This window comes from Pleurodeles waltl, chromosome 10 (genome assembly GCF_031143425.1).
Source record: "Pleurodeles waltl isolate 20211129_DDA chromosome 10, aPleWal1.hap1.20221129, whole genome shotgun sequence".
Taxonomy (NCBI): Eukaryota; Metazoa; Chordata; class Amphibia; order Caudata; family Salamandridae; genus Pleurodeles; species Pleurodeles waltl.
In genome coordinates this window covers 1,054,832,591-1,054,849,382 of record NC_090449.1, presented here as the reverse complement: position 1 = coordinate 1,054,849,382, position 16,792 = coordinate 1,054,832,591, and the positions used below count along the sequence as shown (strand labels likewise).

General features: G+C 47.1%; 1 protein-coding gene across 2 annotated transcripts in view; it reads left to right on the top strand.

Moving 5' to 3' along the window:
* The first annotated feature begins 4,604 nt into the window (after positions 1-4,604).
* The window catches only part of KAT2B (lysine acetyltransferase 2B), a 257,000-nt gene continuing 244,812 nt past the window's right edge, over positions 4,605-16,792 (top strand). For both annotated transcript variants that reach the window (XM_069212065.1, XM_069212064.1), the window contains exon 1: positions 4,605-4,956. In XM_069212065.1, coding sequence (XP_069068166.1) covers positions 4,747-4,956 — 210 coding nt within the window. In that variant the 5' untranslated portion in view covers positions 4,605-4,746. The remainder of the gene's footprint in view (positions 4,957-16,792) is intronic.

Here is a 16,792-nt window from a genome sequence, read left to right as displayed (position 1 = left end):
GTATGTGAGAAGAGGCAGGGCTCTGGAGTGCTGGCTGTAGTGTACCAAGAGGAGGCAGGGCCCTGGAGTGCAGGCTGTAGTGTACCAAGAGGAGGCAGGGCTCTGGAGTGCAGGCTGTAGTGTACAAAGAGGAGGCAGGGCTCTGGAGTGCAGGCTGTAGTGTACCAAGAGGAGGCAGGGCCCTGGAGTGCAGGCTGTAGTGTACCAAGAGGAGGCAGGGCTCTGGAGTGCAGGCTGTAGTGTACCAAGAGGAGGCAGGGCTCTGGAGTGCTGGCTGTAGTGTACCAAGAGGAGGCAGGGCTCTGGAGTGCTGGCTGTAGTGTACCAAGAGGAGGCAGGGCTCTGGAGTGCAGGCTGTAGTGTACCAAGAGGAGGCAGGGCTCTGGAGTGCAGGCTGTAGTGTACCAAGAGGAGGCAGGGCTCTGGAGTGCTGGCTGTAGTGTACCAAGAGGAGGAACTGGGTATGTGAGAAGAGGCAGGGCCCTGGAGTGCAGGCTGTAGTGTACCAAGAGGAGGCAGGGCTCTGGAGTGCAGGCTGTAGTGTACCAAGAGGAGGCAGGGCTCTGGAGTGCTGGCTGTAGTGTACCAAGAGGAGGCAGGGCTCTGGAGTGCTGGCTGTAGTGTACCAAGAGGAGGCAGGGCTCTGGAGTGCTGGCTGTAGTGTACCAAGAGGAGGCAGGGCTCTGGAGTGCTGGCTGTAGTGTACCAAGAGGAGGCAGGGCTCTGGAGTGCAGGCTGTAGTGTACCAAGAGGAGGCAGGGCTCTGGAGTGCAGGCATGAGTGTACCAAGAGGAGGCAGGGCTCTGGAGTGCTGGCTGTAGTGTACCAAGAGGAGGCAGGGCTCTGGAGTGCTGGCTGTAGTGTACCAAGAGGAGGCAGGGCTCTGGAGTGCTGGCTGTAGTGTACCAAGAGGAGGCAGGGCTCTGGAGTGCAGGCTGTAGTGTACCAAGAGGAGGCAGGGCTCTGGAGTGCTGGCTGTAGTGTACCAAGAGGAGGCAGGGCCCTGGAGTGCAGGCTGTAGTGTACCAAGAGGAGGCACTGGGTATGTGAGAAGAGGCAGGGCTCTGGAGTGCAGGCTGTAGTGTACCAAGAGGAGGCAGGGCTCTGGAGTGCAGGCTGTAGTGTACCAAGAGGAGGCAGGGCCCTGGAGTGCAGGCTGTAGTGTACCAAGAGGAGGCAGGGCTCTGGAGTGCAGGCATGAGTGTACCAAGAGGAGGCAGGGCTCTGGAGTGCTGGCTGTAGTGTACCAAGAGGAGGCAGGGCTCTGGAGTGCTGGCTGTAGTGTACCAAGAGGAGGCAGGGCTCTGGAGTGCTGGCTGTAGTGTACCAAGAGGAGGCAGGGCTCTGGAGTGCAGGCTGTAGTGTACCAAGAGGAGGCAGGGCCCTGGAGTGCAGGCTGTAGTGTACCAAGAGGAGGCAGGGCTCTGGAGTGCAGGCTGTAGTGTACCAAGAGGAGGCAGGGCCCTGGAGTGCAGGCTGTAGTGTACCAAGAGGAGGCAGGGCTCTGGAGTGCTGGCTGTAGTGTACCAAGAGGAGGCAGGGCTCTGGAGTGCTGGCTGTAGTGTACCAAGAGGAGGCAGGGCTCTGGAGTGCTGGCTGTAGTGTACCAAGAGGAGGCAGGGCTCTGGAGTGCTGGCTGTTGTGTACCAAGAGGAGGCAGGGCTCTGGAGTGCTGGCATGAGTGTACCAAGAGGAGGCAGGGCTCTGGAGTGCTGGCTGTAGTGTACCAAGAGGAGGCAGGGCTCTGGAGTGCTGGCTGTAGTGTACCAAGAGGAGGCAGGGCTCTGGAGTGCAGGCTGTAGTGTACCAAGAGGAGGCAGGGCTCTGGAGTGCTGGCTGTAGTGTACCAAGAGGAGGCACTGGGTATGTGAGAAGAGGCAGGGCCCTGGAGTGCAGGCTGTAGTGTACCAAGAGGAGGCAGGGCTCTGGAGTGCAGGCTGTAGTGTACCAAGAGGAGGCAGGGCTCTGGAGTGCTGGCTGTAGTGTACCAAGAGGAGGCAGGGCTCTGGAGTGCTGGCTGTAGTGTACCAAGAGGAGGCAGGGCTCTGGAGTGCAGGCATGAGTGTACCAAGAGGAGGCAGGGCTCTGGAGTGCTGGCTGTAGTGTACCAAGAGGAGGCAGGGCTCTGGAGTGCTGGCTGTAGTGTACCAAGAGGAGGCAGGGCTCTGGAGTGCAGGCTGTAGTGTACCAAGAGGAGGCAGGGCTCTGGAGTGCTGGCTGTAGTGTACCAAGAGGAGGCAGGGCCCTGGAGTGCAGGCTGTAGTGTACCAAGAGGAGGCACTGGGTATGTGAGAAGAGGCAGGGCCCTGGAGTGCAGGCTGTAGTGTACCAAGAGGAGGCAGGGCTCTGGAGTGCAGGCTGTAGTGTACCAAGAGGAGGCAGGGCTCTGGAGTGCTGGCTGTAGTGTACCAAGAGGAGGCAGGGCTCTGGAGTGCAGGCATGAGTGTACCAAGAGGAGGCATGGCTCTGGAGTGCTGGCTGTAGTGTACCAAGAGGAGGCAGGGCTCTGGAGTGCTGGCTGTAGTGTACCAAGAGGAGGCAGGGCTCTGGAGTGCTGGCTGTAGTGTACCAAGAGGAGGCAGGGCTCTGGAGTGCTGGCTGTAGTGTACCAAGAGGAGGCAGGGCTCTGGAGTGCAGGCTGTAGTGTACCAAGAGGAGGCAGGGCCCTGGAGTGCAGGCTGTAGTGTACCAAGAGGAGGCAGGGCTCTGGAGTGCTGGCTGTAGTATACCAGGAAAGGCAAAACCCAGAGAGCTGGTAGTAGAGTTCCACGAGAGGAAGGGCCCTGGAATTCTGCTAGTAGTGTGCCAGGAGAGGCAGCAGGGCGCTGGAGGGGGTCCTGGCTGTGTAAAAAGAGGTAGGGTTCTATTGTACAGTCTGCAGTGTGGCAGGAGAAGACAGATCCCTGGTGTGGAGACTGTAGTGTTCCAATAGAGGCAGGGCCCTGGACATAAGGCACCGGGTGTGTGACAAAAAGAGGGAGGGTCCTGGAGTGCAGGCTGTAATGTGCCAGAAGAGGCAGGGCCCTGGAGAGGCGGCAGTGGGTGTGTGAGAACAAGAGGCAGGGCCTTGGAAGGGAGGCTGTAGTGTGCCAAAAGGGGCAAGGTCCTCTAGTATGCCAAGAGAGGCAAGGTCTTGGCACGGAGGCTGTAGGTGTGTGAAAACGAGAGGCAGGGCCCTGGCATGGAGGCAGTGGGAGTGTGACAAAAAGAGGCAAGGCCCTGGGGAGGAGGCAGTGGGTGTGTAACAAGAAGAGGCAGGGCCCTGGCACAGAGGTAGTGGGTGTGTGACAGCAAGAGGCAGTGCCCTAGTACGTATGCTGTAGTTTACCAGTAGAGGCAGGGCCCTGGAGAGGAGGCACTGGTTATGTGACAACAAGAGGCAGGGCCCTGGTACAGAGGCAGTGGGTGTGTGACAAGAATTGGCAGTGCCCTAGTATGCAGGCTGTATTGTGCCAGAAGAGGCAGGGCCTTAGAGAGAAGGCACTGGGGGTGTGATAAGAGGTAGGGCCCTGGGCAGGAGGTGTGTGACAACAAGAGGCAGGACCCTGGAGAGGAGGCAGTGGGTGTGTGATAACAAAAGGCAATGCTGTAGTGTGCCAGAAGAAGCAGGGTCGTGGAGAGGAGGCAGTGGGTGGGTGACAACAAGAGTCAGTGCCCTGGCACGAAGGCAGTGGGTGTGTAACAACAAGAGGCAGTGCCCTAGTTTGCAGGCTGTAGTTTACTAGTAGAGACAGGGCCCTAGAGAGGAGGCACTGGGTGTGTGACTAGAGGCAGCGCCCTAGTGTGCAGGCTGTAGTGTGCCAGAAGAGGCAGGGCCCTAGAGAGGAGGCAGTGGGTGGGTGACAACAAGAGGCAGGGCCCTGGCACGGAGGCACTGGGTGTGTGACAACAAAAGGCAGGGCCCTGAGACAGAGGCACTGGTGGTGTTATAAGAGGCAGGGCAGTGGAGAGGAGGCACTGGGTATATGACAACAAGAGGCAGGGCCCTGGCATGTAGTGTATCAGGCACAGGGTGTGTGAGAAGAGGCAGGGCCCTGGCATGTAGTGTACCAGGCACAGGGTGTGTGAGAAGAGGCAGGGCCCTGGCATGTAGTGTATCAGGCACAGGGTGTGTGAGAAGAGGCAGGGCCCTGGCATGTAGTGTATCAGGCGCAGGGTGTGTGAGAAGAGGCAGGGCCCTGGTGTGCAGGCTGTAGTGGGCCAGGAGAGGCCGTCCCTGGGGAGCAGGCACACGGGAGACCGGGAGAGGAGGCACCGGGGGTGCGGGGAGACGCCAGGCCCTGAGGAGGAGGCTCGGGGTGTGTGCGGGCCGCGGACCGGGAGGGGGCCCCGGGGAGGAGGCTCGGGGTGTGTGCAGGCCGCGGACCGGGAGGGGGCCCCGGGGAGGAGGCTCGGGGTGTGTGCAGGCCGCGGACCGGGAGGCCGGCCCCGGGGAGGAGGCTCGGGGTGTGTGCAGGCCGCGGACCGGGAGGGGGCCCCGGGGAGGAGGCACACGGTGTGTGCGGGCCGTGAGGGGGCCCCGGGGAGGAGGCTCGGGGTGTGTGCAGGCCGCGGACCGGGAGGCCGGCCCCGGGGAGGAGGAGGCGGCGGCCCCGGGGCTCCTCCCGCTCGCGGGCGCTGCCGCGGCCTCGGAGGCGCCTCCTGCGGGGCCCGTGAGCAGGTGCAGGAGCCCCGCCCCGGCAGCATGGCGGGCGGGCCCCCGAGGGGGCAGGGCGGCTCCCGCTGAGGCAGACGGCGGCGGCGGCCATGGCCGAGGCTCCGGGGGCGGCGCCGGCCGGAGGGGCCTCCCCGCGGGGCTCCCCGGCGCCGGGGGCCCGGGACAGCCCGGGGCCCGCAGCGGCGGCGGCGGCGGCAGGAGGGCCCGGCCCGGCCCGCATCGCGCAGAAGAAGGCGCAGCTCCGAGCCGGCCTGTGGGGCGAGAAGCTGGAGAAGCTGGGGGTCTACTCGGCCTGCAAGGTGAGCGGGGGCGCCCCCAAAATGACTGGTGCGCTTGGGGGGACTGGGGTGTCCTGTCCCTGCAGGGAGAGAAAATAATAAATAATAACTCATATCGGGGGTGTCCTGTCCCTGCTGGGAGAACAAATACAAAATAATAACAATTATTAATTCATATCGGGGGTGCCCTGTCCCTGCAGGGAGAACAAATACAAAATAATAACAATTATTAATTCATATCGGGGGTGTCCAGTCCATGCAGGGGGAGAAAATAATTAATAATTATTATTATTAATTCATATCGGGGGTGCCCTGTTGCTGCAGAGAGAACAAATACAAAATAATTACAATTATTAAATTATATTGGGGGTGCCCTGTCCCTGCAGGGAGAACAAATAAAAAATAATAATTATTAATTCATATCGGAGATGTCCTGTCCCTGCAAGGGAGAGAAAATTTAAAAAATAATTATTAATTTATATCTGGGGTGTCCTGTCTCTGCAGGGCCAGCAAATAAAAAATAATTAGGTCACTTCTGGGGTGCCCTGTCCCTGCAGGGAGAGAAAATGTAAAATAATTATTAATACATATTTGGGGTGTCCTGTCCCTGCAGAGCCATCAAAACAAATAATAAGAATTCATATCTGAGGTGTTCTGTCCCTGCAGAGCGAGTAAATAAAATACAACAAATATATCTGTTGTATCTTGTCCCTGCAGGGAGAGCAAGTTAAAAATCATTATTAATAACTCATACACATGGAGTGATCTTGAGGGTCCTGTCCCTGCAGGACCAGCAAATAAAAAATCATTATTGATTCATATCTGGTGTGTCCTGTCCCTGCAGGGAGAGCACATACAAAATAATTATTAATTCATATCCGGGGTGTCCCATCCCTGTAGAGAGAACAAACTGAAAAAAAAAAATAATAATATATAGGGTGTCCTGTCCCTGTAGGTACAGCAAATAAAAACAATTATTAATTCATGTATGAGGTGACCTGTCCCTGCAGAGCGAGCAAATAAAAAATATGAATTTATATTTGGGGTATCTTGTCTCTGCTGGGAGAGCAAATAAAACATCACCATGAACAACTCGTACACATGGAGGGGCCTGGAGGGTCCTCTCCCTGCAGGGCCAGCAAATAAAAAATAATTATTAATTCATATCTGAGGTATCCTGTCTCTGCAGAGCGAGCAAATAAAATTAATCATTTATATCTGGGGTAACTTGTCCCTGCAGGTAGAGCAAATAAAAAATCATGATTAATAACTCATAAACACGGAGGGATCTGGAGGGTCCTGTCCCTGCAGGGTTAGCAATTAAAAAATAATTATTAATTCATATCTAGGGTGTCCTGTCCCTGCAGGGGAGAGCAAATTAAAAATAATTATTAATTTATATCTGGGGTGTCCTGTCCCTGTAGGAAGAACAAATAATAAAAAAAAAATATCTAGGGTGTCTTGTCCCTGCAGGGCCAGCAAATAAAAAATATTTATTAATTCATATCTGTGGTGTCCTATCCCTGAAGATAGAACACACAAACATTGTTTATGAATTCATATCTGGGATGTCCTGTCCCTGCAGGGAGAACAAATAAAAACTCATTATTTATTCATATCTGGGGCGTCCTAGCCCTGCAAGGTGGGAAAATAACTGATTAATTCAAGATGTGTGGATGAAAAGTAATTTAATAACTCATACACATGGATGGGACTGGGGTGTCCTGTCCCAGTAGGGCCAGCAAATACAAAATAATGATTAATTCATATTTGAGGTGTTCTGTCCTTGCAGGGAGAGCAAATAACTGATTACTTCAAGGTGTGTGGATAACATCTCATTAATAACTCATACACATGGAGGGGTCTGGTGTCCTGTCCCTGCAGGGCGCGCACATAAAAAAAACATTATTAATTCATATCTAGGGTGTCCTATCCCTGCAAGGTGGGAAAATACATGATTAATGTATTGTCACGATGAAATAATCTAGGTAAAAAAGTGAAATCAGGCGGTGTACCCTGCCTGGAAGGTGTGTGGATAAAAAAAACTATAAATAAATCATAAACAATGAGCGTCCTGTCCCTACAGGGAGAGCAAATAAAAAGTAATTATTAATTCCTACCTGGGGCGCCCTATCCCTTTAAATTGGGAACATAACTGATTAGCTAGGTTATTTCATTGTGATAATTTATTAAAAAAGTGAACCTGGCGGTGTACCCTGCCCGCAAGGTGTGTGTATAAAAATTCATTAATAAATCATAAAGATGGATGTGGGGTCCCGAGGATCCTGTTCCTGTCGGGCCAGCAAATAAAACGTCTTTATTCATTCATATCTGGGGCGTCCTAGCCCTGCAAGGTGAGAATAGCTGATTAATTCAAGATCTGTGGATAAAAACGAATCAATAAATCATAAACATGGAGGTGGCCTGGGTGTTCTGTCCCTGCAGCAAATAAAATGTCATTATTAATTCATATCTGGGGTGTCTTAGCCCTGCAAGGTGAGAAAAAAGCTGATTAATAAATTACCACAATAAAATAATTCTAGGTGAATAAAGTGAACCTGGGCGGTGTAATATGCCTGAAAGGTGTGTGGATAAAACCTCCATTAATAAATCATAAACTTGGAGGTGGGGTCTGGAGGGTCCTGTCCCTGCAGGGCCAGCAAATAAAACGCCATTATTAATTCATATCTGGGGTGTCCTGTCTCTGCAGGTCCTGTCATTATTAATTCATATCTTGGGTGTCCTTGCCCTGCAAGGTAAGAAAATAGCTGATTAATAAATTATCAAAATGAAATAATCTAGGTAAAGAAAGTGAACCTGAGCGGTGTACCCTGCCTGCAAAGTGGGTGGATAAAACCGCCCATTAATAAATCATAAACATGAAAGGGGTCTGGTTTCCTGGAGGGGGATCTGCAGAGCCATGCCCCTCAGGACCAGCAATAAAAAGTAATTATTCATTCTTAAATATGGAGAGAAATATGCGTGCAAGCTGGGAAGACAATAACAGATTAATCTGGTATAGACATGGAGTGATGTGGGTACAAAAGGAGTGAAGTTAGGGTGTACTCTGCCTAAAAGAAGAGAACAGAAAACTCATTAATAAATCATTAAAATGGAACCGAATCTGATGTATTCTCCCTACAAGGTGAGCAGATAAAAACAGCTCATTAATAAATCATCATCCTAGGGGGAATTGGGCATGTGCTGTCCCTGAAAGGTGAGAAAAGAAATGATTGGTAAGTTATCAAAATGAATTAATGTAGGTAAAGCAACTGAAGCTGGGTGGTGTACCCTAGCTGCAAGGTGAGCAAGTAAAAACTAATTTAATAAATCATACACATGGAGGGGGATCTTTGGTGTATTCTAGCAGCACGGGGTGTGTACTTCTAGGTACATTTTGTATGACTAGTCAGTATTCTCCTAAAACGATCTCTTCTAAGAGGATTTAGTGGTATACTGTGACAACAAGGGGAACTGATAGCACTGCCCCTCGATCTTATTGTAAGAGGTGCTTACTACAGACTTCGAATGATCAACCATGAACTGAATAATCAAACATAAAATGCCTTTTACTTTGCTACCTGATTAATATTTTCGTAAGTGTCCCCTCAGGAATAGGCACATTCTTTGCAGGAAGATGTCTACCAAATCCTCAATAGTGAAATCACCTAGAATGATTAGGCAGCTCAGACGGAGTACTTAATCTACAAGGCGTGAAAATACTGATAAATCATCACTGAAAATATTAGCTATAAATAAATTCCCAGACTATCAATAAAGCTGTTTTGTGTACATACGAAGCAAACGCATGTCAAAGAGTCATCAGTATTCAATTAGTAATTAATCTGGGGTATATGCAGCCGGAATGTAAGGCAATTATCGACAGATTATCAGTTATGAGATGACAGGAGAAAAGTTACAGGGTACTCTGCCTTCAAAGCAAGAAAATCAACACATCACAGCTGATCACCAGTAATGTTAGTCTTGGGTAAGTAGATGCTGTTGTGTAGTTAGTCTGTAAATTAAGGATTATATTATTGTCGCAAGAATTTGCTATGCAAGGTGAAGAAGATATATTTTTTTTTTTATAACACTTGTTATCAGGTCCTCACCATAAGTTATGTAGTGCACACCCTCACTGCAGTTAGCCTGCGACAAGCAGTGGTAAAGACATAGCTTCTTGTGGAGACATAGGTACGTACAATTAAAGGTGCAGTCTTGGTGGGGTAGTAATCTATGAAAGTATTGGCACCAAGGCCTAAGAATTGCTCTGTTTTTGGCATCCTCTAGACCTGTAAACTGTTTCCCCTGCCTTGTTGCAGTAGCCCATGCCTCTTAACCATTCAGTGAAGGGGCGCTCTGTGTCCACCCTCCGGTGACATCCAATGTCTCACTTTATAACCTCTTTGCCATATGTGTGCTGGTGTGTCTAGACCCTTGCATTTTAAGCAATGATCCCCAGAATCTACTGGGGGAGGTAATGGAATGCCCGGTTACAATAAACAAACTGGTGACCAGTATTCATTGGTAACTGGGCAGCGCCCCCTTCACATCCTGGATAAGGACAGTCTTGTGGTCCCCAAAAATCTGGATTAGTGAAAACCTTTTGTTCCACACAGTGACAACAGGGAACACTTTTCCTGAGGTCATGAGATAGACTGAAGATTTTATGGGTTTACGTTGAGACACTGCTTTATGCCCCCCTTTGTTCAAAGATTCTTTCCTGTTCAGCGCTTGGATCCCCTTTCTAGGTCTAAGGCGCTTTGTAGCTGCTCTTGAATTGGATTGGAATCGAATAGTTTAGACACTTTAGAAATGACCCATTAATAATATACTCTGTGTTATGGGAGAAAGTGGGTTGTTCATTTTGAGCAGTGTGGGAATTATCAATGAGCCAAACCCAGTGAGTGAATTCAGGTGAAGAGAACTAAAACTGGGTTCTACCAGCAATTTAAAAAAAAAAAAAAAAAACAGTATTAGTTAACCGGGAGCAGGATCTAGTTGCCCCAAGTGATAATGGGCGTTTCAAAGGCATTCACATCTGCAGAAAGAAGAACATAGACGTCAGGTATAATGGTTTGGTAACGTGAGTGGTAAATATGTGTTAATCTACTTTGTATTTAAATACTGTGCATACCAATTGCAACCTAGTAAATATGTTTAATGTTACTGTTTATTTAGTAGTTGATCTCGTTGTAATAAGGACTTCTGGTATGTAAAAAGAAATGCAGACCAGGCATACTCCATAAACGCTGCACCAGGGTGTGCATGTATGCCTATGGCATTTACTTACATGCACCTAATGTAGTTGTTTAAAAAGAGACACCTTGCTAAACAGCACTTTTTTTTTTTTTTTACATATTTCCTGAGTGGGCCCTGGTGTGCCGAAAACTAGACAATTATAAAGTGCCCATTCCACATTATCGATGAGATGTACCTGCCTTACTCTGTGATGAAGAAAGGCGTACCACAGTGATGATCCAGTTTAGAAAGACAACTCATAAACCAGAGTTTCACTGTCTACAAGTCGAGAAATATAGTGCCAACCCATCAATAACCTTCTAATAAACTGTCCCCAAACAGAGTTTGCTATGTCCTCAGAAATATATGGATGCGCAAGCTGCGACATGCCAAATCTTCTCCCTAAACCACCCTTAAATGATTCTTCACTGCTTGTAACTTTTGAGAAACTAGTGGAGAAGTGTGGCACAATGGTTAAAGCGGCAGACCCTGATGCAGAGATCTGGCCCGGGACCAGGGTTCAATTCCCGCATTGGCGGGTCTTAGGCTCAATTCCCTTGGACCAGATAATTCTCGCCTCAGTGCCTAATCTAATTAATGGGTCCCACTCTGTAACTCTGGGCAATAGCTTGCTTAATCTCCACAACGGCCCTGACAGCGCTTTGATGCCTGGCTTCACCCTGAGGGTTGCCCAGGAGTTGGCACCTCACAGGGAAAAGCCAGGAGGGGTTCCACAGCTGTATGTGCACAGAGCCTTAAGACCCTAAAGGGTGAGTAGTGCGCTATACAAGTGCGAAGTTTAAGTTTGTTTATAAAAGGGTTATCTGGTACACAGGTGACGGAGAGTAATAGGCTGGCATTTGTGGGAGTTTTCTGTCTCCAAGATGATGCTTACTGTAGCATGCTACTAGGTTGACCACCAGTAGACTGAGTAAGACATTTGGGAGGCTTCCTATAGGCACTTGCTAAATCTAGAAGCTGCTTTAAACGTGACATTCTAGATATTTTGAGGAAACCAAACATGACAAGCTATTTTTAGATTGTGTTTGTAAAGTACTTCAGAACTTCTAACCAAAAAAATAGAAAGTATTCTAAAGAGACATCTGTTAGCAATTGAATCAGTGCTTAACTAGTTGTGGAGCAGCAAAGGAGAGACACTGGACTGAGAATGTTGAGGAGAATGTGCTCCTTGAATATGTTTTCCAGATCCTTCCTACCACATTTGTGAATTTGCTGCTGGGGGGTTGGCAAAATGAAAGTTTTGCTAAATAACCCAAGCATCTGATTTTTCCATTTACATTTTCATCATTCAGTGGTAGTTATAAAGCGAGCCTGCCAGAGCGTTAACCCCTTAGCTCTGAGAGCTTTGTGGATTGGGAGTTTGCTGGCGGTATGTCCCTGTTTCTGCCTCCCTCTCACAGTATCTGTGTTTGTGTATCCCTGTACCATGTGGGTAGAAAGAAATACACTGCAAGATGCTGAGGTGTTTGGTACTAAGGTAGGATTTAAATGGATTAAAGCGTCCAACAGCAGTGATATGGAATAACCTTAGATGTATCCTCCCTGTACAATCAGGAAACCCACTTGTTAAGAGGAGAGGGATAAACCAGAGCCTTTTAAGAGAGCGACAAGGGCTGGACTCCGGTTAAAGCCCTCAGTTGACCCTTCATGCTCAAATACTACAGTAAGCTTATCTTTCTGCCCCTGCAGTGATTCATTACCTGTGGCACTGATGGTCTTTTGATTAAGTAACTTCCCACAAACCACCATCACAATTGGCACAAAACTGGCACTGCTGTGGGCATCCTCAGCAGAGTGTTCAACTGCTAAGATGCTGCTCTTCTTCTCTGCTTCCCATCACACACTCCCTTTGTCCTGAATCTTCTTCCCACTGGATGACCTTGGTCTCGTCTCATCTACTCGCAGCCTAGGTGACCGCTTTGATTCCAGTCTTTTTCTTGCTCAGCATATTTCACAACTGTCTTATATATGGTCCAGAAAGATCTAAAATTGATGCAAAATAAGTTATCATACCTTCTGCTACTGAAACGTTTAGCTTGGCCGTTTTTTCCTCTGTTTCAATGTTTTTCTTATCTTCAGTACTTTAAGCCCCCTCTGCTTACTCCTCTGTTTCTTCTCAGTCTGTTTGCAACTCTGCCGTCCAGCTACTTTGCAGTCTTCCTCCCTCTGCACATACTTCACAGCACCTTATTGCCCTCCGCTGGCTTCCTTCCCACTCAGTCTCCGCTCTTGCTTCCCCTCTCCGATCTTGAACTACATCCATTGTTCAGTTTTCTCTTACCTTCTGTCTCACAGCTTTCTGTACATGGCTGTTCTTTTTGATTGACTTCCGCAAGTGCGTCTAGTGCTACCCCTTGTGCCTCCTCTGTGCCCAGATCTTTCTCCCTGTGGGCACAAAAGCTATGAATCTTGTTACCCTCAGATGTGCATTTCCCCTACATGTTCTTCTTTCCATATCTCTTCAAAAGATCTGCTCTCAGAAGCCTTCCTTGCAGGCTTCCAGCTGTATAAACCTGTCTCTTGGTGCTAAGTCAGCATCCATTATTAGTTGGTCCTATGTACAGAATTTAGGTGTAAGTACTTGCAAAATCAATAAACGAAGGGTCCATGAGTGCGGCTCCGAAGAAACATCTGCCCTAAGTCATAATTTTAAAATAACTGATATTGATACCTTATAAATTTAAGATGGATCTGATTTGTGAGTATTGAAATCAATGTCTGAGTGTTGTCAGCATGGAAAATAGTAATGTTTGAAACACTCACTACTTTCGAGAAGTCTGAGGCAGCGTGCCAGCCATTTACTGAACTGGGAAAGAACCTATTGAGTGAGGATTTATGTGTTCTTTGTTGGCGCTTATGGTTGATGTCCTTCCAGGCGTGCTTGTCTGTCTTTCTTGTGGAAAAATATTAAGCTGGTTTTATTTTGAAACTAAAATCGATATTGCGTTGTTGCGTAACACAGTTTAAGTAAAATTTCTTAGTACTAGTTTTTTGTAAGAATGGTGATCTGTAAGTCTTTTAGATAGTTCGCTATAATTTGACCTGAATTGTATTAGCGTAACCAACTCGTAATGCATTGGGGGACTTCGGGCCCCAGTACTCTCTGTCTAGTCCTTTAATGAAGATTAACTGCACTCTGTTAATTCTCCTGCACACTAAGGAAGAGATTGAGTTCACTGCATGTGTCATACAGAAAACATCACTCCCTGAAATTTCAAAAAGGGCAGTAAAATAATGCCTAGAGGCAGATGTTGGTGACTTAGTTTAAAGTTGAAAATTTTAAAGCACCACCAAAACGTTCAATCTTCTAGAATTGACAAAAGATAAATGATAACGAAGTTGTGCGGTTCCGGTACATTACGTGGCTAGCTGTCCACAGCATGGTAATAAGTATAGGGAAAAGTAAGGTACATCCCAATAGGTGGCAACAAAATGTGAGAAGTTGAGACTCTTTTCAGGATGTAGCTTGAAGATTAAAATTAGTGGACCCATGATTAGGTTAGTGAAGAACAAGAAATGTAGGTCCTTTTGAGGCAGAAGGGATTGAAAACAATAAGTGATCCTTCTCAAGGTGGAAGAAAAATTAATGAGGATTGTGGCTGAGAACTGCTTGGTGTAGAGTAACCTCGTTCTAGTGTGGGCAGCACTGATCACTAGGTATTTAGTGTCAATGTCATGTTGGTGTGTGTCAGCAGATTTTAGTTTTTATATAATGGTGGGTAGAATGTCTGTGCCTCATGTTTTGATGGTGGCGGTCATCCTGCTACAAGACTTTCCATGTTAGTTTCAGCCTTGCAACCATGTTAATGTTGGTTTCATCTGGTGGACATCGAGAATCAGTAAAAATCACCAGAAGGGAGTGAGAAGCAAAAGAAGCAAAAGGTTCACTCAGCATTCTGTTGTATCGTAGAAAATATCAATAGGAGTGAGACCACATCATCTCAAGACTGGAGTCTCTTCAAAAATCATTCTCAAGACCGGAGTCTCTTCAAAAATCATTCTCAAGACCGGAGTCTCTTCAAAAATCATTGTCAAGACCGAACTCGCTTCAAAAATCATTGTCAAGACCGAAGTCGCTTCAAAAATCATTGTCAAGACGGAAGTCTCTTCAAAAATCATTGTCAAGACGGAAGTCTCTTCAAAAATCATTCTCAAGACCGAAGTCTCTTCAAAAATCATTCTCAAGACCGAAGTCTCTTCAAAAATCATTCTCAAGACCGAAGTCTCTTAAAAAATCATTCTCAAGACCGGAGTCTCCTGAAAAATCATTCTCAAGACCGGAGTCTCTTGAAAAATTATATCGAGACCCTCTTAATTACCTTTTTCCCCCAGTTGGTGCTGTTTATTAAAACTTTTTGTTAAGTTTAAAAGCAGTGAGATATGTATCGGGATCAATTATATACCATACCCATCAAACAATGCAGTCGCAAAAGAGGTAATTTTAACTCCCTGCACTGCTTACAGATCCCACCATGTCTCTTTATCTGGAGACTTGTCTTCCTGGTGGAGGGAAGACCCGATGATGATGCCTTTAGCTACCAGTACAACAGTGGGGGCAATATACCGCTGATGGAAAATAGCTGGTGAGGATCTCAATATAATTTTTCAAGAGACTCCGGCCTTTGAGAATCCTCGAGCATGGCTTTGTCATTGCCCAGCCCACTGTGGGCTCAAGCACTAACCTGTTTTCCTAGATCGTCAACCATCCTGACTGGACAACAGACGTTTCCCTCTATAGCAATGAGAGTAGATCATTGCAATGAGTAGCTTGAATAGGTGCCAAATCCATGCACCTGTCTCTTATTCAAACATTTGGATCATCAGGTCTTTAATGTCTGGACAAAGACATTGGTAGATTGCATTTAGTCAAACAACTGTGTAGTTGTTGCCAGCACTGCAGGGATTTGAGGGTGAATACCAGCATTTTGAGAAAGGGGAGCTGGTTGAGCGCTTGGCAGTGATAGGCAAGCAGAGCTTGGAGACAAGTGTTTTGACATATGGTGCATTTGTAAGCTAATTAGGCCATTGTACTAAATCCGTGTTTTGTAGGATTAAATACTACCTTACAAGAGGTTTGGGATTTCTTCTCCAGGATTGTTTTCAGAAAAGCAATTCCAAGGGTGCATGTGTAAGCACCTTCAGCCAATAATGTTGACCAGAATTTAATAGGGATTGAAGTTGCCTGCATATGTGAGCATCGGGAGAGACAGCCTTCTGGTGCCTTTGTGAAATATTTCCACCAATGCTGTCTAGGTCCCGGAGGTCTTAACCTGGTCTATGGTCTCCGGCTGGAGTATTTTGTTTATTACATTATCAGAGGCTGTGCAGTGTGTGTTGAGCTGCAGCACTGCACATACTGCTATTGAGGTGACTAGCTCAGCCAGTTGAAATGGGGGAATCTACTGCAGCATTACTAATAAATTCATGCATTTTATTATCTGTGTGCAATTAGTGTTGGGCTCCAGTCTGGCTGTACCTGGCAGTCAGCACTACTTTTGTCTGTGTTCTTGTGGCTGCTCTCTTTAGCTGTTTGTCATTATTCTTGCTGCTTGTCTTTGTACTGCTGTTTTTTAGATGTTTCATTGCTCTGGTTTCACTCCTTTAATTGCCATGGTTGCAGTGGTGATCTGCATGCTCGAGGAGGCATTGAAGGTAACTTGAGCTGTGCCTAATGATGGTAATGTTCCTTCCGTACTGTGTGGTTGGTTAGTAGTAAAGCCACAGTAACTCCTGGTAAGGGAAAGCTGTGGTATGTCTCTTCTTTGTTTTTAAGTCATTTAACATTACTTTATTTTGACTCTAAAAGGCCCAAGTTTACAACCGCAATACACAATCAACACATTTTAATATGTAGTATTCATATACATTTCAGAAATAATTACAACTAGACATTCAAGTAAAAGGACTGGAAGTAATACATGTTGACGTCATTTAGGCTATAGCAGCATCCATTGGTTAATGACATCTAATATGTCATTTCCCCAGTTCCCATTTCTAGGAATTTACACCTCGCATATTGCAAAAATCTATGCTGTTGTTTTGAGGAGGTCACTCCCTGTGTGTGTGTGTGCGCGCGCGCGCAATGATTCATAAATATAATTGAAGAAAACATATTGTTGGAGCACTCACTTCAATAAATTTATTTAATCCTCTTGTATTTCACACAAGGCATTCGTTCAGAAATTACAGCTTCATTTTGCATAAATAAACTTTGCAAATCCCATGAATCTGCTTTTGTGGGCTACTCTGTTGTGGTAGCTGATGGGTTTCACGCCTTGATGTTTTTTTCCAAATTTAATTACTAAACCCAAGATAATACAATCTACACCATTATGTTTGTTAAACAAATAATCTCAATTTGGTTACGAAATAGCTCAAGTACAAAAATCTGATATCAGCTGTCCCTTAGTAGATTGTGTTTAGGTTGAGCATAGCAGTGCGCAAGTGCCGCTCTTCTCGACATGTTGTAATCTATTCTGTGGGCTTTAGCCGCGCCCATCTCTTTCATTCGTTCCTGGGCCTGCCTTTCAAAAATCCCTTGATGTAGTTGATAATTGCTTTACTTTTGTCCAACCTTGAGGCTGTTTTGTTACCG